Source organism: Phalangium opilio, unplaced genomic scaffold (genome assembly GCF_054372755.1).
Source record: "Phalangium opilio isolate 3A_F unplaced genomic scaffold, DU_Popi_V2 ptg000106l_1, whole genome shotgun sequence".
NCBI classification, from domain to species: domain Eukaryota; kingdom Metazoa; phylum Arthropoda; class Arachnida; order Opiliones; family Phalangiidae; genus Phalangium; species Phalangium opilio.
This window is the reverse complement of record NW_028324208.1, coordinates 1,860,247-1,883,171: the sequence shown is the minus strand read 5'-3', so window position 1 is coordinate 1,883,171 and position 22,925 is coordinate 1,860,247. Positions and strand designations below refer to the sequence as shown.

The 22,925-nt window shown below is 37.7% G+C and overlaps 1 protein-coding gene across 1 annotated transcript; it reads right to left on the bottom strand.

Annotated features, from left to right (window-relative positions):
• Positions 1 to 12,080: 12,080 nt before the first annotated feature.
• On the bottom strand, positions 12,081 to 14,411 carry LOC149623882 (uncharacterized). The gene is made up of 3 exons (XM_089852235.1): positions 14,400 to 14,411; positions 13,483 to 13,650; positions 12,081 to 12,345 (listed from the first exon to the last, which is right to left on the bottom strand). Exons 1-3 carry the CDS (start codon positions 14,409 to 14,411, stop codon positions 12,088 to 12,090), a joined length of 438 nt encoding a protein of 145 aa, XP_089708361.1. The 3' UTR covers positions 12,081 to 12,087.
• Positions 14,412 to 22,925: the final 8,514 nt, after the last annotated feature.

The window sequence follows — 22,925 nt, the reverse complement described above, 5'->3', positions numbered from 1 at the left end:
ATGTCAGTGCTTTCATCTATCAAAATACTAAAATGAGTATTCTTAAGTTTGTTTACTAACTGCTGCTTATGTGATGCTCCTATCACCCTAGTTGATAAACATGTTTTAGTCCTTTTAAGCATCATTTCTTGAGCAATTTTGTGTCTGGGAAACATGTCTTCATCAGGTCGTCAAATGATCAATGGATTGAAAGGAATCTTTGTGTTTAACCACGAAAGCTGATATTTTCATTTCAGCTCGCTTTACACCATCTGCGACTGGTTTTGGTCCATGATTGTTTTATAAAATATGTTCCTACATCTTTCTTGATGGTTTTTACATCTTTAACTTTGTTTTGATGTTTTTCCATGCATGTGATTTTTAATCACTTGCATCTGTGCTTGAAATGTCATATTGCAGAATTCACACTTCGCTTTGGTGGGATCATCTTTTATTGGTTTCAGCCAAACTGCAAATTCCGGTTGATTTTCCCATTCTTTCCGATACTTCTGTTTTTTTCTTTTTCTTCCGTTTTCCTTGGCTCTTCGTCTTGTTTTGGAGTTTCATAACCTTCAGATACACTGATTGTGACGACAGTGGCAGTGACAGATCTAGAATGATTTGCCTTAATAAATTAATAATACCTTACACATTTAAGCATTACCTTTTACCTTTAAAAGAAGAACCGCACGCCATCACATTCGGTACCTTCGGAAGTTCAGTAGATCAACCCCAACTAAAACTCTCTGATTCAGTGACTCTGCCCCACTGACTCCCACACAACAGAAAGCCAAATTCTAACAAGCTAGCAGACTACACCACGCTTCTGAAGTATGAATGGCCAACTTATCATATCCTCATGTAAGGTTTGCCGTCTCCCGGAGTCCCTACATTTATACACTATCCTCCCTCGTGAAATAAAACGCGAGAAAATTAAAGCATCCCAAAGTTTTATTACACTAAAAATTGTTCTTGAAAAATTATTGGTAATTTTTTGGAATGTTGGTAAAATTATAGTAGAAATAGTACTGTATAGTACAAGCATAAAATTTTAGTACAAACCAAATCAAAAGCAAAAATTATCGATTTGTAGTATAATTATAGTACGTCTGGCAACGCTGCCTAAAATTTAGGGGGTCGTGTACATTACTTTAGCTCCTTGTTTATTGTTATAAAAAACTCCCTTTTCTACAAGCTTTCAAAGAGGAGCGAGATTCTGGTTATATATTGATAGTTCGGAATTTTTAAGACAAAGATTTTGACGTCAGGTATATTGATGACGTCCACGCTTCAATCTATAATACCAACTTTAAACTGTAATAATAATTATCAATTACCATGTATTTATCACTTTATTTAGAGAATCTCACAAAAATATAGTAAATATTTATGGCTACACCACATCTATTTTTTTATATACAGGATTAGAGCTACTGAATGTCACCGCAAATGAAGTAACATTAGCCTATATGTGTAAAATATAAGAGACAATATTTGATGGTGCATTTCCATGTATAATGTTATAAATAAGCAATTATATGACAACGGCAAGAATTTAGTGTCTTCTCATAAGAGTAGCGAGATCGTTTTTTCATAAAACTGGTCAAAATAAAGGTAGATGTTCTGAAATATCTTTGTGTATAAATTTATTATCATTTTAAATTTCATGTTTTTTAGAAAGTATGCATAAAACTGATGAAACCGAATATGCCACCCACATCCGTTACGAAAATGTATGATCAAATATTGATCAAATGAAGTTAATCCAAAATTGGGCCGATCAAACATGGACAGAATTTTGATTTCAAAAATCCAATCAAAATTTGTTCAAAACCTGAAAGATTTCAGAGCAACGCTATCTCGGCCATTGCACATTTTATATCACCTTTATCGAGTCCCGATTTCCATTTGAGTAATTGTACTAATTTTATTTCTTAAATTATGATTTGTTACGTAACTTTTGCCTGGACCCTCCTTCCGCTCCAATCCTGTTCTTGACACGTAATTCGCGAACAACACCAAAAAGATTTATTCCAAACAGGAATATTGCAATTTGAATCAAGGATCGTCCTTGTTTGAATTAGCAAGTTGGCAAATGGAACCCCAGAGTTAAAGGACGTTTTTGCAAGCCATTTAGCATGTTGGCTAATGGAACGCCAGAGTTAACGGACAACTGTCACTAATATCAAAATTTTGGATTTTTTTGTACAGTCAAAGATATTTTATGTGCAATATAATAAATTTTGAAGGATTTCATTTTTAAAAAATCAATTAGAAAGTTATTAGAAAAATTCGGAGTTGTATAGGACAGCCGCCAAATACATAAAAAGACCTAGGTTAAACCTACCCGTGGCGGCCTCTTTTAGGGATCTCGGCCAGCTGATTCTCACTTCCGCTAGTCTCAGCCAATCGCGTCTCAATAGAACAATAGTCGTCGTCGGTATTAGCAAAGGGTTAGGCAATTTCTTTTATCACTATTAGTGGCAATCTCTAAATTACCGCCAAATTGGAATCTGCCGAAAATTGCCGAAAGTAAAAAACTCTACAATAGTACTTTTGCCACTATGCGTCGTCTGCTAGAAAACGCTCTTTGGCTTTTTTGACTTGGCTTTCGACTTAGGCGGTAAAATAGAGTAGTAATTCGGCAAATCAAAAGATTAGGCGGTAAAATCCAAAAAACCATGATTAAAGCTAAATAACGACTTCATTTGAATATTGTAACATAACGCAATCAAACTACGCGCCATTTTGTGACTCTATAAAACTATACCAGGGGTCGCTAATGTAAGGAACTGAATTGAACTGAACCATTGAAGGGGATCTAGAGGAGAGGGGGTCGTGGGAAGACAGACAGCTACGACTGGGAGTAGGAACCGGTTGTATGATTTAAACCTGAATAAAGTACTGATGTTTATTTTAACTATTTGTTTTAACTTGAGTGAGTCCTGTTACAACCCGTGAGAACCTAAACTTAACATGGTGATAGAGGTGGGATGCTGAACATTATTCTCAGAACCGAACTCGTTAAGCCTTGAGCCCTCGGCATCTCATTGTGCAAATTTGGATCCGGCTGAATCACGCAAACACTGCAAGAATAGAAGATGAGTCAATTTAAGAGCCCAGAACCTTTTTCACCTGGACTTGACCCAGCTTTGGCATGGAGCGAATACAAGGAGGGCTTTGAAATATACGCGTTGGCTGCCAAGCTTGATGCTGAGACAGTCCCGATTCAGAGAGCTACATTTCTCCACATACTAGGACCTGCAGGTAAAAGAATTTACAAAACACTCACGATACAAGAGCAGGGCGACCTGAGAACCCTGGCAGTTATTTACGCTGCATTTGACGCTTATTACGCTCCGTATAAGAACCTCACCTATATTCGATACCAATTCTTCACTTCAACGCAAAAAGAAAACCAATCTTTTGATGAATTTTATACTGAACTCAAGACCAAGGCCCAGGAGAGCGAGTTATCACCTCTAACGGACATACTACTATGTATGACAATTGTCTTTGGAATCAGAAAGGACTCTCTCCGTAAATCACTACTGGCAAAACCGAATCTACAACTAACAGAGGCAATAGCACTCTGTCAAGCAGGCGAGACCTCCACTATCCATGCCAGCGCTATGGCCATAAGCAGTAAAGCTCAACTTCCAAATGATCAGATTGATGCCCTTAATCAACGACCAGACACAAGTCGGTACCGCTCAAATCGCAGAGACTATCACAACCGACGCGGACCATATCGTAACACAGATAACGCACTGTACCCTCAAACTCAACAAACATATAGACACTTAACTCAGACCAACAGAAATAATGGTCAATCAAGCCAATCTCAAAAATGCCCAAACTGCGGGGGCAGACCCCACACCTCTAAACCCTGCCCGGCGCGTGATACATCGTGTCTAAAATGCAAAGCTCGTGGTCACTGGGCCTCAGTCTGCCGGTACACCCACGCACTAGAAGAAATAGATGTCGGCCACCCGTCAGATAACACCAGCAACACAGAAGCATTCAATCACCGCAACCCAATATACGAGGATGAATATCTCAGCTATGGCCTGGTACTGGTACCTAACTCACGGGACGATCAAAGACTAGATTCCCTACAGTCAAGAAGAGCCGAAGATGAACTATATGATGATATATACATCTACAGCACACCCATCGCTTTTAAAGTCGACACTGGGTCGCAGGTTAATATCATCACGAAACGAATGTATGACGCCCTGTCGTACCAACCGCAGCTGACAAATCCGACCCATCGGGTAACGTCATACTCTGGTCATCAGGTACCTGTTATAGGGGTAACAAACCTCCCATGCACCTCTCATACTGCGAAATGGACATGCCAGTTTTACATCACTAGCGAAGAACGAACACCCATATTAGGAGCTGAGGCGTCAATCAAACTCGGACTAATCGACCATGTACAACGTCCATTGGGACCTCCACCAAAACTTGATGTAATGACGATACATGCTAACACTGACATGTCAACACTCACACCAGCTAAGGTCATTGAACAATACCAAACGGTTTTCGATACACTAGGGAAACTCCCAGGCCAGTACTCTACTGAACTTCAACCAAATGTAACCCCATCCATATCGGCGGCTCATCACATTCCCCATCACTATCGCGCCCCGGTTCAGAAAGAATTATCACGGATGGTCGAAGAGGGAATAATTCTACCAGTTTCCGAGCCAACAGAATGGGTTCACCCAATGGTGGTTGTATCGAAACCAGATGGGTCCGTCAGAATCTGTATCGACCCTCGCAAGCTCAATCAAGCGATAAAGCGTCAACCATATCCTTTGCCAACGACAAAAGAAATCTTCGCTGAGCTCAAGGGGTCCACGGTATTCACAACACTAGACGCCAAGACAGCCTTCTGGCAAGTAGAGCTAACACCAGCGAGTACCAAACTTTGCACTTTCGCCACGCCGTGGGGTCGCTTCAAATACACCAGATTACCATACGGAATTGTCACGGCCACAGAGTATTTTCAATACGTTATGAGAACCATCTATCCCACGTCGGAGTTCCCTAATGTGTACATTTCAACTGACGATTTTCTGATTGCCTCTTCTGACGTACACTCAAATGCCATAATGCTAATGAAAATTCTGGATCAAGCGAGCAGACATGGATTACGGTTCAGCCTCTCAAAAATGCAATTAGCTGTCCCGGAAATCACATACCTGGGTCATGTGATAAGCGACAAAGGAATTCATGTCGATCCCCGCAAAACCAAAGCGATCTGCTCCCTACCGCCTCCCGCGGACAAAAAGGCTTTACAGCGATTTCTTGGAATGATTAATTACATTTCCAAATTTCTACCAGCATCAACAACTGATACCGCACCGCTTCGGACACTCCTAAAGAAAGAAATCGCCTTTACATGGGAGTCTAGTCATCAGTCTCACTATGATCACTTAAAAACTCTTATATCAACAGCACCAGTACTAGCATTTTACGACGCGGACCGCCCAATGGTCATTTCTGTCGATGCTAGTCAAAGTGGGGTTGGAGCAGTTCTTCTGCAAGACTCTCATCCCGTCGAATTCACGTCGACTGCCTTCACACCGACGCAAACTCGCTATTCTCAGATAGAAAAAGAGCTCCTGGTTGTCGTATTTGCATGTGAACACTTCAACTTCTATACGGCGGGCACAGTGTTCACGGTACAGACTGACCATAAACCCCTTCTGGCTATAGTGCATAAACCATTACACATCCTGTCGCCGCGGCTTCAACGTCTAGTGATGCGCCTTTTCCGTTGCAATATGCACCTGGTTTATGTTCCCGGCCCTGAACTATATATAGCTGATACACTCTCACGAGCCCATGTGTCTCATACCCTAATAAAAACCGACAACCTTGAGGGTCCGCACACAGCGGTACACGCTATCACCACATTCCCAGCAACCACACAAGACAAGTATAAACGAGCGACTCAAGCTGATCCGACACTAAAACAGATCATCGAATACATTCACCAAGGTTGGCCAAACACTCAAAAGGCCCTCACATCAGATCTGGAGCCTTTCTGGCAGCACAAGGACGAACTGCACATCGATACAACCTGCTTTATCGCGGTTCCTGCCTCGTGGTACCAAAAAAACTGCAACATGAGATACTCGAGTAAATACATAACACACATCAAGGGATCAACTCGTGTGTGGCGAAAGCTAAAATTAACGTATTCTGGCCCCACATGTCCAATCACATATCGGATTTCGTCAGGGCATGCCCCATATGCCGAGAAAGAGATAGAGCTAACATGGCGATACCTCTAACTCCCCATCCAGTCCCGCAATTGCCATGGCAAACGGTTGGATCAGACCTATTTGAATTGGACTAGAAACACTACATAATACTAGTAGATTATCATTCGAAATTTGTTGAGGCCAAGCAGCTGCTCACAACAAACGTTCAAGCGGTAATAAACTTCATGAAACCTCAATTTGCCCGCCATGGCGCCCCTCAAAAACTAATCACAGACAACGGTCCGCCATTCTCATCAGAGGCATTTCGACTATTCCTTGAACAATGGGGTACAACTCATGTGACCTCAAGCCCTTACTACCCAAAGTCGAATGGCATGTCAGAAAGGACCATCCAAACCATAAAGAACTCACTGATAAAAGCCAAGCGTCAAAACAAAGATCTCAATGATGTCTTGATGGAGTACCGAGCCACGCCTAAAATTGATCTCCCATCGCCAGCAGAACTACTGATGGGACGTAGGATACGCACACCTTTAACCACCACCAACACGTCATTAGAACTCCTATATCCAACAAATGAAACGCGACGCGTTCTTACAGAACGACAAACAAACATGACTGAAAACTTCAATAAAAGATCGACGACATCACTACCTCCGCTATACCCAGGGCAATCCATACGCTATCTGGCCGGACCCAGGCTATGGTTACCAGCCCTGATAGCCTCGGTAGGGCCAGAACCGTTTTCCTACCAACTTCAAACACAACAAAACAAGATAATCCGACGAACAAGAAGCCAAATACGACCTCAGTTTACCATGGATGAAACCGCAATTTCTCACGTAGCCTCGTCCAATAATCCTGCAAACTCCTTAAAAAACACACAACCAAACAGTCCACACTCACCAAGGGCAACCACAGTCATAGGAGGCCCAAGAAAACCACCACCACAAATCAGACAGTCACCGCCTCAAAATGAACAACCACCGCCGTACAACGGCCCAGCATCACCTCATCAAGAGACGACACTAACGCCTCAGAACCCTCAATCACCTTCCACGATTACTCCTCACAAGCTCAACACACTAGCGTCCGACACCGGCCCAACGGGTCGCCCACAACGCATCATTCGACTACCACAACGCTATCAAGTATAATAACAATCATCTCAAAAAAAAAGTTGTAACGTAACGCAATCAAACTACGCGCCATTTCGTGACTCTATAAAACTATACCAGGGGTCGCTAATGTAAGGAACTGAATTGAACTGAACCATGGAAGGGGATCTAGAGGAGAGGGGGTCGTGGGAAGACAGACAGCTACGACTGGGAGTAGGAACCGGTTGTATGATTTGGCAATCCCTAAATTACCGCCAACTTGGAATCTGCCGAAAATTGCCGAAAGTAAAATAGTACTTTTCCCACTATGCGTCGTCTGCTAGAAAACACCCTTTTTTGACTTGGCTTTCGACTTAGGCGGTAAGATAGAGTAGTAATTCGGCAAATCAAAAGACTAGGCGGTAAGATCCAAAAAACCATGATTAAAGCTAAATAACGACTTTATTTGAATATAATAACGCAAGACCATTTAAATACGTTTAAATATTACAAATCAAAGTGATTAAAACGTTTTCTCTCAACAAAAAAGCCGGCGATACAGTAGTGTGTTTATTTTCGGCATTTTTCGAAACAAAACAAAATTAAAGCTAATTAACGACTTAAACAAGTTTAAATTAATCTTGTAATGCTCTTTCAAAATTTTCGGACATTTAAACATCACTTAAGTGGAAAAACTATACTTAAAATCCACTAAACTCCTCCATTGTCTAACGCAATGCCATTTAAACACGTTTAAATAATCCTAATCAACGTAAATTCGAACGTTTACTCTCATAAAATAACAGCGCGAAAACTTAGCGGTAAAATTGTCTCTTCACTTTTGGCATTTTCCAAAAGAAAGAAATAAAAAACACTAATTAAAACTTCTATTGGTTCTATCCAACCATTTAACGCCAAAAAAATAAAATTTCGGCAATTTCCAGAAAAACCCCATATATAACTAACTAACTAATTAAGTAAGTAGTTTTCGAATACCAAATTGTTTTGCTAGTTGTACCGAACCACGTAGCACATAAATTGACAACAATGACCATTAAAATAATTTTACAATTAACTTTAATCATTCTCGGCGTATTAATATTCCAATTTAAACATCAATTCAGTAGAGAATTCGCTTAATACCGATTAAGTTTCATAATCGTCTAATGCAAATGCCTTTACACACCTTTAATCATTAATTACCAAAGTTAATTATACTTAAATGAATTCGTTACGATTTATCTCATTCAAATAACCCGCTAAAAAAACATGGCAGTCCAAATCAGGCGGTAAAATAGTGTATGGCCACTTCGGCATTTTACAAAAATCACGTCAGTTGCCTACTCTAGAGCCTAGATGGCAACCCCATCCCCATCGCCGTGAAACAAATCAATTGAAAAATGGTTGTCCAAAACCAGGCGGTAAATTAGTGTATGGACACTTTCGGCACTTTAACAAAAATCACGTCAGTTGCCTACTCTACAGCCTAGATGGCAACCCTATCGCCGTGAAACAGATCGATAGAAAAATGGCTGTCCTAACCAGGCGGTTAATTAGTGTATGGACACTTTCGGCAATTTCCAGAAAAACCCTATTTAAAAGTAACAAACTAATTAAATAAATAGTTTTCGAATACCAAATCGTTTTGATAGTTGTACCGAACCACGCAGCGAATAAATTGACAACAATGATCATTAAAATAATTTTACAATTAACTTTAATCATTCTCGGCGTATTAATATTCCAATTTAAACATCAATTCAGTAGAGAATTCGCTTAATACCGATTAAGTTTCATCATCGTCTAATGCAAATGCCTTTACACACCTTTAATCATTAATTACCAAAGTTAATTATACTTAAATGAATTCGTTACGATTTATCTCATTCAAATAACCCGCTAAAAAAACATGGCAGTCCAAATCAGGCGGTAAAATAGTGTATGGCCACTTCGGCATTTTACAAAAATCACGCCAGTTGCCTACTCTAGAGCCTAGATGGCAACCCCATCCCCATCGCCGTGAAACAAATCAATAGAAAAATGGTTGTCCAAAACCAGGCGGTAAATTAGTGTATGGACACTTTCGGCACTTTAACAAAAATCACGTCAGTTGCCTACTCTAGAGCCTAGATGGCAACCCCATCCCCATCGCCGTGAAACAAATCAATAGAAAAATGGCTGTCCAAAACCAGGCGGTAAATTAGTGTATGGACACTTCGGCATTTTACAAAATTCACGTCAGTTGCCTACTCTACAGCCTAGATGGCAACCCCATCCCCATCGCCGTGAAACAAATCAATAGAAAAATGGCTGTCCAAAACCAGGCGGTAAATTAGTGTATGGACACTTCGGCACTTTACAAAAATCACGTCAGTTGCCTACTCTACAGCCTAAATGGCAACCCTAACGCCGTGAAACAGATCGATAGAAAAATGGCTGTCCTAACCAGGCGGTAAATTAGTGTATGGACACTTTCGGCAATTTCCAGAAAAACCCTATTTAAAAGTAACAAACTAATTAAATAAATAGTTTTCGAATACCAAATCGTTTTGATAGTTGTACCGAACCACGCAGCGAATAAATTGACAACAATGACCATTAAAATAATTTTACAATTAACTTTAATCTTTCTCGGCGTATTAATATTCCAATTTAAACATCAATTCAGTAGAGAATTCGCTTAATACCGATTAAGTTTCATCATCGTCTAATGCAAATGACTTTACACACCTTTAATCATTAATTACCAAAGTTAATTATACTTAAATGACTTCGTTACGATAAATCTCATTCAAATAACCCGCTACAAAAACATGGCTGTCCAAATCAGGCGGTAAAATAGTGTATGGCCACTTCGGAATTTTACAAAAATCACGTCAGTTGCCTACTCTAGAGCCTAGATGGCAACCCCATCCCCATCGCCGTGAAACAAATCAATAGAAAAATGGCTGTCCAAAACCAGGCGGTAATTTAGTGTATGGACACTTCGGCATTTTACAAAATTCACGTCAGTTGCCTACTCTAGAGCCTAGATGGCAACCCTATCCCCATCGCCGTGAAACAAATCAACAGAAAAATGGCTGTCCAAAACCAGGCGGTAAATTAGTGTATGGACACTTTCGGCAATTTCCAGAAAAATCCTATTTAAAAGTAACAAACTAATTAAGTAAATTGTTTTCAAATACCAAATCGTTTTGATAGTTGTACCGAACCACGTAGCGCATAAATTGACAACAATGACCATTAAAATAATTTTACAATTAACTTTAATCATTCTCGGCGTATTAATTTTCCAATTTAAACATCAATTCAGTAGAGAATTCGCTTAATACCGATTAAGTTCCATAATCATTGTCTCCTGTGCACACCATTGAACGTTAATTACCAAAGTTAATTATACTTAAATGACTTCGTTACGATTTATCTCATTCATGTAAGCCAGTTATCTTTCACACTATCTAAAAATAGCGACCCCCCCTCACGCCAACCCAACAAACTGGTCTTTAAGAAAATATTTTCCGATAGAGTAATGCCAGTACTACGTTGGCCAACGTCAGACCCTTCTATCTCTTAGCTCAGCCTCAGTGTCATCCCCTTACTGAGCGTGTACAGTATCTCCATGGATGAAGAATGCGCGTGAGGAAATTTGTTTTACTCTACAGGATCGGCAAATCCCTATCTCGAACGACAGCTTATTCTGTATATAGGCCTACTCTGTTACAACATCGGTTGTCAGCACGCGCAAAGCTAGGTCTCTATGTAACCTAGCTTTGTACGTGCTGTCAAAACTCGTGGATATTAAAATCCTGAAGATCCTGAAGTTTTTTTGGTCTCTTGACAGCACGTACAAGGCTACGTTACATCGAGACCTAGCTTTGCGCGTGATGACAACCGATGTTGTAACAGAGTATATACAGTATAAGCTGTCGTAAGAGATAGGGAGTTGCCGATCCTATAGCGTGAAAACAAATTTCCTCACGCGCATTCTTCATCCATGGTATCTCCTCATACAAGAGCGCTCTGGTTTTATGTTTTCTTAGAAACAGGCGATCTCTTCGGTGTAAAATTTTGTATAGGTCTTTTAAATAGTGATAAGAATCTAAGAATACATACCTCGATACAAACACTCAGTGAACTTAAAAGAGATTTTTGCAGTGCCCATCTCGGTTTTTCCCTGCTTATTTTACCAGAGAACACTTCATCCGAGCCGGCTTTGTCGCCGAATATAATGTCGAATTTGTGATTTCCGGTTTCGACAAAACTGTTATATTAATCTTAATTAAATTTAAAAGATCCTCTTGACCAAATTTTTTTAGGTGACATATATTTAATTTTTTGAAGGTTACATATATATTTTTTAGGTTAAATGTTAATATTTTTTAGGTTAAATGTTAATATTTTTTAGGTTAAATGTTAATATTTTTTAGGTTAAATGTTAATATTTTTTAGGTTAAATGTTAATATTTTTTAGGTTAAATGTTAATATTTTTTAAGGATTTAAGAATTTTTTTAAGAAAAAAAAAGAAAGAAAGAAACATTTTTAGTAGGGACGGCCCCTTCTTCCATAAGGTCTTCGCCATTGACCGTAATAACCTCTCCAATATGGGTCCGGCTGAAATCCACGGCCGTTCAAATAGTTAATTTAAAAATTATATTCCACTAATTGCAAGGAGTTAGTTTTTATGCGTGAGATTATCCTCCTTTGATCATCCGAAATAATAATGCTTGTCTGACCATTTCATTCTCCCTTCAAAATGAATTAAACGCGATTATAGATTTCGAGACGAACTTACTTCTTCTGTTCCTTCTATTTTTTCGATAACTTCAAGGCTTTTTATGGCCTTTTCATGTTCAGCCAATAGCTGCGGACCGAACAGATTGGAGTTTCTTTCCAGGTCGCACTTTTCCATCAATTCTTTGGTCTTTGGAAAGAATACGTATACATTTTCGCGACGACGCTCTTCGAGCACTTTCATGTGCTCGAAGACGAGACTTTTTGTTGCATCTAATGCTGACTTAATTTCGGCCTATATAACGTCAAAAAAATTACGCAGTTTCAGAAGGTGATCGAAAAGATGTAAAGCCCTACAGATTCGAGTGATATGCTCGGCCATACAGGTTGGTCGAATGCAGGGAAAAACCTGAAGCTCACCATTATGGCTGCCAAACCAAAGTAAGAGCTTGGAGGGTTTAACGCCATATCGGAATTGAGGGAAGTTGGGAACATAGTTGAATGTCATATGTATAAATATTCCGACTAAAAACGAAGACGTTTCGCTGTCGCACTTTTTATTATTTATTTGAAGGGATAGTTACAGCGGATTCTGAAAGGGACTTGTGCCTCAGAACAAAACACAGACCATGTGCATGGCTTTCATTGACTAAATCGCGACTTTAGCCTGAATTAAATGACTAGGAGAAAATCCACTGCTGAGTAATAGCCCGTTTAAATACTCTTCTTTATTTTAACTCTCAATTACGTGTTCTTCCTCAATCAATATCACGAGCCACTCGGTTTGAAATACCATGACGTCAATAGTGACGGTTTCTACACATCCTCCCTTTAATTCAAGCACTAAGACCCAGAAAATGTCCTCTTAAAGATTCCAAGTATAAGTATGCATTCCAGCCCCTGGTAATAACCATATTGTTCCAAATTTGACTGCCAGCCGAAACGTTTTTTTTATTATTATTATTATTTATGGTCCAAAGTGAAGATTGATGTTATTTTAATAGAAAGTTTAAGAAATTGGCCGAAAAGCGTTTACATAAACGTTGAGCGCCCTAAACGTAAGATCTTTGAAATACGGCGTGAGAAAAATCATCCGTTCTTTTAAATTTTACCAGGCGCGTACAGTATCCCCACTTACAAAAGCGCGCCTAGAGGGAGGGATACACAGTCTACTCCCCCTCTACCGACACTACTCTATGGTATGACGTTTGCATAGTAGAACTGACATTACTCGTGACGTCACAAATTGTTAAAATTATTTATATAAAAATGATTCCACATGTTTTGTCATGTTTAGTTAATGCATAATATAAAATCCCATATGAAAGAAAGTAGTGACCACCAATATATGCCTGTACGCGTATGGGGTATGCGTATGCTAAATCTCTCTAATTTCTTAAATTATAAAATAAAAATAGTTGTAAATCATTACCATATCTTGTAATTTAGTTGTCTCATTAAGAGTACTTAGTACCCCGCACAGCACCGTCTCCGTCTGGAAATAGATCGCCTCTTTTTGCTTCAATTCTTCCGTACATCTTGTCGACCGTTTAATAAATTCGTCTATGCTGGGCACAAAGGCACATTCCTCGAAATTTACCTGTTTATATAAAATTACAACTGTTAGATTATCCGAATAATCATAGAACCATAAAAAATAGAGTGACATTGAATAATAGCTCCTCGACCTCATGCTTAAATCGAAAAGTGCAGCTATTCTTCAATATAGCGGAAAAGCGAAAGGGAGCTGTAAGGCTGTTTGAGCCCTAGCTCGTCAGGAAAATTTAATTTCAATTATACGGTGCTGTCAGAAGTCTCAGTGTGACGTCACCCATGCTATCAGCCCATTATAGAACTATCTCAGAAGACTTAGTCGTCACCCATGCTATTTGTTCATAGAACCCAAGCCAAATCCAACCCCGTGACGTTTTACCTAGGCACTGACGTCAGAACTGAGATATCTCTATTAAGATAAAACTTTAACAGTCATAGCCGCCCATTACCAATTTTTTTTTTTTGGCGTTTAATGCCAAAAAAAAAATAATTGGTATTATGGGTCTAAACATCCAAAATTATAGGATATTAATAGGTCCAAAAATGATTAATTTATAAGTTCAAACTTATGTTAGTTTTATAAGTTTCAAATTTTTACTGAAAGTATATGCCTCGGGGTTTTTAACCAACGTATTAAAAATAGAGATATTTATAGGTTAAATTTAGAAATTATAGGTTTGTATAGGACCATCTAGGAATTTTAGGTATTTATTGGTATCTCCCTTAGATAAGACTTAATACTGCCTTTAATGTATAAGGGAGGTTTATGCTAAGGTCTTCCGATAGATAACTCACCAGTTGGCTCATGTTGTTCTATTGTTTTTCTTTGTTTGTCTTGGTTTTTGTTGCTGCCTCACGAAATAACAACGTCTGTGTTTGTTTCAACTTGAAGAGCGAATGAGCAATAGCAGTCCCGGATCGTGCGCAACTTTGACGTCGTAGTTTCGTCACGTTCAGATCACGTGATACGATTTTAGCGTAACCATGAGAACAAGACTCATGGCTAGGGGAGTGCAGACTATTCGTTACTATTTGGTCGGACCAAATAATTTAGGATAGTTTTATATAAATTGAAATTTGGTGGGATAGTTTTATATAAATTGAAATTTGGTGGGATAGTTTTATATAAATTGAAATTTGGTAGGATAGTTTTATATAAATTGAAATTTGGTAGGATAGTTTTATATAAATTGAAATTTGGTAGGATAGTTTTATATAAATTGAAATTTGGTAGGATAGTTTTATATAAATTGAAATTTGGTAGGATAGTTTTATATAAATTGAAATTTGGTAGAATTTGTAAACTTAACAATATTTGGTCGAATTATTTCGTCATTTTCCTATTCCGACCCGAGAGATAACACCCAAAAATAGTGGTATTTGGTATTCGACGAATACCTTAAAAAGTAATATTCGCACAGCCCTACAAATTTAATGGCCGGCCCAAGCGGTTTCATGATAATATAGACTAAAAATTATTTAAGCTTCACTGCGAGGTAAGTGGCTCTATTTTAATGTTCGGTCCCTCTGGAAGCCAATATTTAAGTTAAGTAAACTTAAGGTACTAGATAATTCAGCCCCAGTATTTGGCCAGGATGGCTGCACTTTCCTCAAAACAATACATCCCATCATAAGTTTATAAGATATTTTCAATATGTGTGCCACTTGCTATACTTTGTAGTGCTACTGCTTTAATGAAATCCAGGTCGAGAACGACGCTAGAATTGACTATACACAGATTTGTAGTAAGTCTCGATATTTAGTCTCCCCCTGGGTTACTAGTGGATATATAATCTCCTATATTTTGAAAAAATAATACTATTGGATACATAATCGCGTATTTGATGAAAAGTTTACAAAGCCACTTGGCTTAGAATTGGATTAATCGCCTATTTGGTGAAATGATTACAATGCCACTTGGCTTAGAATTGGATTAATGGTTTATTTTGTGAAAGTATTACACTGTTACTTGGCTTAGAATTGGATTAATCGCCTCTTTGGTGAAAAGATTACAATGACAGTTGGCTTAGAATTGAATTAATCGTTTATATGGTGAAACGATTACACTGGTACTAGGCATAGAATTGGATTAATCGCCTATTTGGTGAAATGATTACAATGCCACTTGGCTTAGAACTGGATTAATCGCCTATTTGGTGAAAAGATTACAATGACACTTGGCTTAGAATTGAATTAATCGTTTATATGGTGAAACGATTACACTACTGGTACTAGGCATCGAATTGGATAAATCGCCTATTTGTTGAAAATGTTTCCAAGCCAGTTGGCTTAGAATTGGATTTATCTTCTATTTGGTGAAAATATTACAGGGGCATTTGACATATTGGATTAAGAATTTCCTATTTGGTAATAATCGATACATTTCAAGGCCATTTTCTCTTAGTTTTTGATAAACCCGGGCCTGTTAGAAAAATTTACAATGAAACATGTCAAATACCCCAGTCTACCTGATTCAAAATATTGATATTAAGCTAGATTTTAATATAGGCCTAATTTGAAGTAAAGGAAAGGGCACATTTTTCTTGATATTTAAAATATATAACTAATAAAAAAAATGAAAACCGCCGGAGAAAGTGAAAGATCCCTTTTTCAGGGAGACGAGAACGATAAAGAGAAAAATCGTACAAACTCTCAAACACTTTCTTCATTTGAAACAAATACGTCTAAGATAAAAAAAGACTATAGCACAAATATGAAACAAATTCACGAACCTTCACTATCTAGGCCACTTACAAAGTTAAGCCGAAAATACGTTAGACCCTTGATTATCAAAAAAAATAACGCAGAGAGTAACTTGACTTCAGCCTGTGTATCATCATACTCAGCACTAAACTGTAAAGCCACAAGACCGCTTACAAAGTTAAGTCGTAAATATATAAAACCAGATATTCCCATTCCTTTAAAAATATCCAGTTGCTTTTGTGCTGGAATAGGAGTTGGGCCTATGTTTGACTGCGCCAAATGCAGTCAAACATTTCATGTACAATGTATGTCTGTAATAAAAGATCAAACGGAATGCCTGCTATGTCAAAACATATTACGGAGAGGAATAGTCAATGTAAATGGTAAAAACTGCTGGCTCTCGGCTTCCACTCAAGCTCTAGTTGAGGTTGGTTTACTTTCATTCACCAGTACATCATGTAATCCGTTTAATAAATTTGTGGAAAATGTAATTAAAAATTTTGTAATAAAAGAAGGGGAAGTCTTGGAAGTTTTACATTGGATTTATTGCAAAAATAGAGCTCTCCGAAGCGACATGCAAAATGACCCAGTAGAATTTTTTACGACCATCGTTCAAGACAACATACCTAAAAGCACTGTCCAAGAAATAGTCTTAAGGCAGTTTTGCCAAAAATGTAAATCTGAGACAGTTAGTGAACAGCATTGTTTTCCTCGCGGGTTCATAGTTAACTTAGATGGTAGTAGCAAAAGGCTATCGGAAAGACTTGAAGGTCAAGTTAATGGAATAACAACTACTGAAAGATGTCAGAAATGCTTTGGCCTGACCTTGACGAAAGTCATTTTTGGAAATTCCAAAGTGCTTATCGCGTATTGTCCAAGGAATACTGGGCTAGATAACATGAGCTATGAATCATGTAATTTAGACCATGAAATTATACTTTCTCAAAAACACTACAAATTGAGAAGTGTGGTTGTCAGATTAGGTCTAAAAATTGAGTCAATGTATTCTCATTATGTCACTTACGTTCGAAAACCAAATTTTTGGATTCAGTATGACGATGATGTCGTGACCATAACCAAAAACGATTCGAATCAGATTGAGAAAAATTGGACTCTAGCATTCTACGAAGACGCCGAATATTTAGACCAGAAATCGAACATCCGAACATAGAGAAAAGCCAAGTTTTTTAAACAGAAAATTGACTAATTATAACTTCTAAAACTGACACAGTCCAAAATACTAGCTTCAATTCTACATGAATTATTTGTCTAAATTTAAGAAAATCCAAGATTTCACAACCTTATACGACTATCCCTTGATTCATACCGCTAGTATTACCTTGTGGTTATATTAGGGTTGCATCAGATTTCTACTTAAAAATTCTTTGACTTTTGCATTTTTCCCCTAGTTGAAAGTTCACCTTTGCGAGGTTTTCGCTACTTTTTTAGTTTTACTACTAATATTTATATTTTAAGTTTCAGTTATAAATTAATAATAAGAGATAAAATTTTGATCGGTTGCCTAGGGAATTTTATGTCAGCATTGGTTTAAAAATAAAGGGAACATGACTCGGGGAAATATATCTTGGAAACAGTGTTCAATCAAATTAGCAAACGTAAAAAATAGTAATGATCGCCTCGTATGAAGTTTAACATAATTCTTAAATTTAACGGTTAATTCACTTTAATATAGGCTGGTTAACTCCTGAAGATTTCAATAGTTTTTGCACTCACGGATATACGCTTTCTTTTGAAAGTGGAATGACGTTTTGGTGGTACGGGAGTCGAGACACCATCGGCGTAAGCCCAGTCCTCGAGTATAGATTCGGCCGGAGTTAGATTTTACGTTTCTGGATCAGTTTACCCAAGAAGGTACATCGTTAATCTGAATTTTAGCGTCATCCTGAGGACAGAGATGGGGTGTCCGAAAGTCCGAGCCCTAGAGCGTTCGGGATCCAAGAGATCTAAGCTGGTGTCCATTGTTTGAGCCCAGGTTTTTCTACTGGGACCTCAACGTTTCCGTTAGAACGTCCAACGGCGATTGGTTTAGGTTTTTCACTTCCATCAGAAAGTCCGGCGGTGACTCGTTGGAGATTTAACCAAAAACCCGAATATGCAGCTCTGCGAACTTTGACCAGTTATCTTAGGCCGTCCGACTTTGCAGGTGCAAAGTTTTTTTCGTAACGCGAACTTGACGGTGCTCGTGATGAACAATGGGGTTAACCAAGGGGGGAGGGGGTTGTAACCTGTAACCAGGCAAAAGCCAAAAGGGATAGTTTTTATAGATAAAAATAATATTATAGACAAGATTTTACCGTCCCTATCCTTTGCAAGCAATTTTAAAAGGTTTAATTTAAATTTAGTTTTAAATTCGTCAAACCTTTCTAAATAGGAAATTTTTAGGAATTAAAGAAACAACTTGATCCAGATAGAAGTCCTTTCTAGTCTATTTTCAAGTTTGCAACGAACGGGGTTTGCTGTATAAAAACTAAATTCCAATTTTAAGGAATGTATCTGTTCAGCTTTGGTTTCACTTTGAGAGATTAGCAAGTATGAAACTAAGGCGTAGGGATTCTATTCAGAGGTCGAAAGTAGGATTCAAAAATTGTCATGTTTAAAATCTTTTACTTTTTTAAAGGGTTAAGTCATTTAATGTTTTCCTATCGGCCCCTGTAAAGGTGATACCCACAATACACGGGTGCATCATAATTTTAAAAAATTCGAATAATGCTTAATTATTGACCAATTTTGTCGTGCTTGGGCTTATTTTGCACCGCAAATTACGACCTATATGCATATTTCGTGAAATGCTAAGAGATAGCTTGAAAGGACAATAACGCTGCCAAATATTAAAACCACGATTTTTCATATCAAACTTTTCTATAATAAAATTTTTATACTCGTTTTCACTTTTCAGTCGGAATTGAGGAAAGAAGTGTCCCTGAACTACGACACGAGTGTAGCAGTATAAGTATAGTAAAATTACGCAACTCAAATAAAATTACATGATTTTTATGACAAATTGATAATTGGAATCCATTCACTTTTTACACTTATTTTCTAAATCCCTCGCCTTTTATAGCCATTTTCAAGTTCCCTGAGTTTTCCATAAGAAAGCTACAGACGCTAATCTCTAGTTTGATCCTTTAACCATATTTTCGTGTTTACCCTTTTTGAATTTCCATGTTGATCACTTGGTGTAATGCGGAAATATTTACCTGTATCAGTTTTAAACATCAACATAGTTCAAGGCCGTTTTGATTCTAATTTTTAAATGTTGGCTATTTAAATCATTAAATTAAAATACAAATTGAATCAAAAATGAGAGAAAGAATTTGTCTTTATTTTAATAAGTTACATGAATATCTACGCAAACCGCTCGTGAAATCAGCTGTACAATGTTTAGCCACATCGTATATACGATGGGCTATTAGTTTGACCTGGTGTGTGGAAGAAGAAGAAGATGATGATGATGTTTCGTTCGCTATTTTTAAATAGTACTTCGGAAAATCACTTCTATGTGGCGCTGGCTCCATATTTTTTTTCATGTGAACGATTTTTAAATTCATAATATTTATTTTCTTCTCCACAGAGAAAGAGAGAGAGTTTTTGTTTTTAAAAGGAGATCATTTAATGTGTCAGTATGACAATATGATGATGATAATTACAATGTATTACTAAAATATTACAAAATTACAAATCAAAATAACCAATTTAAATTAAGAAATTAAAACTAAGGGGTTGGCTGTTTTTTTTAAAAAATAAACAAAAGAAAAGGGGTAAAATAGTTGCTAGGGGGAAGGGTACTGGCAATCGAAAAATCCCACGTGAGATTCCATGAATTTTTAGAAATTCAGGTTCGTCACTCCCAGAGCGTAGAGCAGAAACTGGCAATGGTGAGGCGACGATGCCTGGAAACAAGGCGTTCAACAATATTATTAAAATCCACGGGGTTCAGGGTATTGTGCGGGATGGCGCTATAAAACTCGTAAAAAACGCGTTTTAGTAAAAGAAAGGCAAGGTTGCAAAAGTCGTGATTCTTGCCTAAGGGAAGGAACCAGATATCAGCATCATCATGAGCGTGATGTCGCACCTCGTGAACCCACAAAAGAACGCGAGAGGAGACTGTCTCATAATGCGGGCAAGTGAGATACATGTGATCTAATGACCCAACACATGGACAGAACGGGCATGAGGGCGTGGCGTAATCAGTATGGACATGGTGCATACGCGAAGGGAAAGGTAGACTACCATGCATTAGGCGCCATTGAAGGGAGTTCTCCATTCGAGTCGTAAATTTCGAACGGCGTGACGGTTGCCATACACCAAAGATGTTAAAACGAGGTAAGCGTGGCACCAAAGGAAGTGCGGCAAACGGTGTAGGGGGGCAATATTATGGTGAACCATAGATTGGTAGATTGTCTTGGTGACTGTGAAATCTACTAGCGGGACAACATTTCGGCTCAAGCGTAGGTCAGGTTTCAAATTAAATACTGGGTCACTAGAGCTCCCAAAAATGTGTCCATGAACAATTCCATACTCATTAAATATATGAGGTAATGATAGAGGGAGAGAGGGAGAGAAAGAGAGAGAGAAATGGGATGGATGTAAAACCGGAATTCTAGAAGCGCGCTTTGGAATTTTTTTGGTTTCATCTTAGCTACAAGGATCGATCGATGGGACTAATAGTTTTACCTGAGTAGTAGCAGTAGTAGTAGTATAATTAGTAATTTAGTAACGGGCGTTCGCGATATTTGATTCTCTTTGCCAAGCAACCATTGAAAAATTATTCCCTCTGACCGGTATATAGGGACTTGGCAATTTGGGCTTAACTCCGCCCCCCGCGCCATTATGGTATATTTTTTGAAAAGAATGAAAGCTATATATATTTTTAGCACTAGTGGAAGGTAGCCTGACGTTGCATGACGTAGTACTGCCAAGTCCCTATTAGGGGATATTTCACTAGAAGTATATTTATTGTAGTAGGGATAGCGAGAGTACGTAAACGATGTGGCTTAATTATGGGCTAGACCATCTTCTTTATACTTGTGGTTTCCTACTGATACTCGATACGCAAATAAAAGATAATATTTTGATAATAGCCTAGTGCAATTTAGAAATATAAGTGTAAAATATAACGACATAAAACACTAATAATTTCCCAATAAGCACAAAACGGATAAACCAATTAAACGTGTTTAAAAAAATTGATTTGCACCTCTCTCAATGACGTGAAATTACAAGAATAATAATAATAAAGCTTTATTTCTTGGATATTCCCGTTCAGGCTAAAGTGTGGTTTACGGGGGAGTCCAGTGTTAACTTCCAAAAGGTTTTCCATATATAATCAACATCAATTTATGAGCTAAGTTTCGTTTTAAATTACAGTTTTCTTATTGAATATTTAAAAAATATTGTAGCCTTGTTTTTAACTTAATTGGACCCTTTTGTAAATAAGCGAAACTTCCTTAAAAGGATATCACGAATAAATCTTTTTACTATAATTATTTAACATGACTTAATTTAGTGTAATTTAATAGTGTATGATTTAGAAAAGTATTTTTGTATGTTATCATGAACTAAGTAAAATCCTGTTCAATTATTATTATTTTACTTAATAGAAGAGCTATCTACATAACTTGGAAATATCTACGAATGATTTTAAAAGTTCAAATTCAACAGATTTATTGGTCTTTACAGAACCCGGTTTCGCCTTATCTGAGGCTCATCAGTACTGGGCAGGATTATCTTGCTACAAGTGCTTATGGTTCACTCACTTTTTGGTTAGCACTTAAAAATGGACAAAATGAGCGCGAGTGTGCTAACTCAGGTGATATGTCCATAGTATAAACTATTAAACAAACCTAGAAAAAGTAGAGCTTCTATCCGTGAGAAGCTCTGCTTATACTAAAAGGCAATAGGTGTAAATTAAAAGCAGGAATCAACACCACCCCTTGGCGTTATTATTACTTCTTTTATTCCATCCCTATTGCCTCTAGTTCAGTGAACCTAACATAGTGACTCTGAGCAAGAATATCCACCAGCAGACCGGTTTCATTATACCAGATCTAGAAACTCATTTTTTTTCTGCTTTATATATATATATATATATATTAAATTTTTTTGGTCTGAATCTTTGAATTTTTTGTATTTTGTAGCTAAGTAACTTACTTTATTTGTGTTTTGCGCGGAGATTCTGACAGCCCTAAATCCAAAGGGCCTCCTGTGGCTACCAATTATCGTATATTTTAATATGAAATTAAAAAAGAACACAAACGTTGAATATTACAACGTATTACACAGTGGAAGCAGTTTTTCGGCACTTATGGCAAACATAGTATGTTTGGTAACTTTCAAATTTTACACCTTCGCAAGTGTAATGGTACCACCCACGGCAAACAGTGCAATGTACCTGCCTATCTTTTCTTGTTTTTTTACAGTTTTTTGTGCCTTTGTTACAAATTGTGTAGTTTACCCTTGTATTTTCAAACCAGCCGCTAACTTTAGTTTCGGTTCCTTTAAGTTTTGGATGAATCTTAATTTCGTATAATATTTTAGTTTCATTGAATGAAAACTCTGGCATTTTGAGGTGTTTTTGAAATTTCATTCCATCTTTGT

Bases quoted from the DNA above. Each gene is read 5' to 3' on its own strand.
- LOC149623882 (XM_089852235.1), bottom strand. The intron at 12,346-13,482 runs GTAATGATTTAC...GACGTTATATAG, and splicing joins CAACTAAATTACAAGATATG to GCCGAAATTAAGTCAGCATT.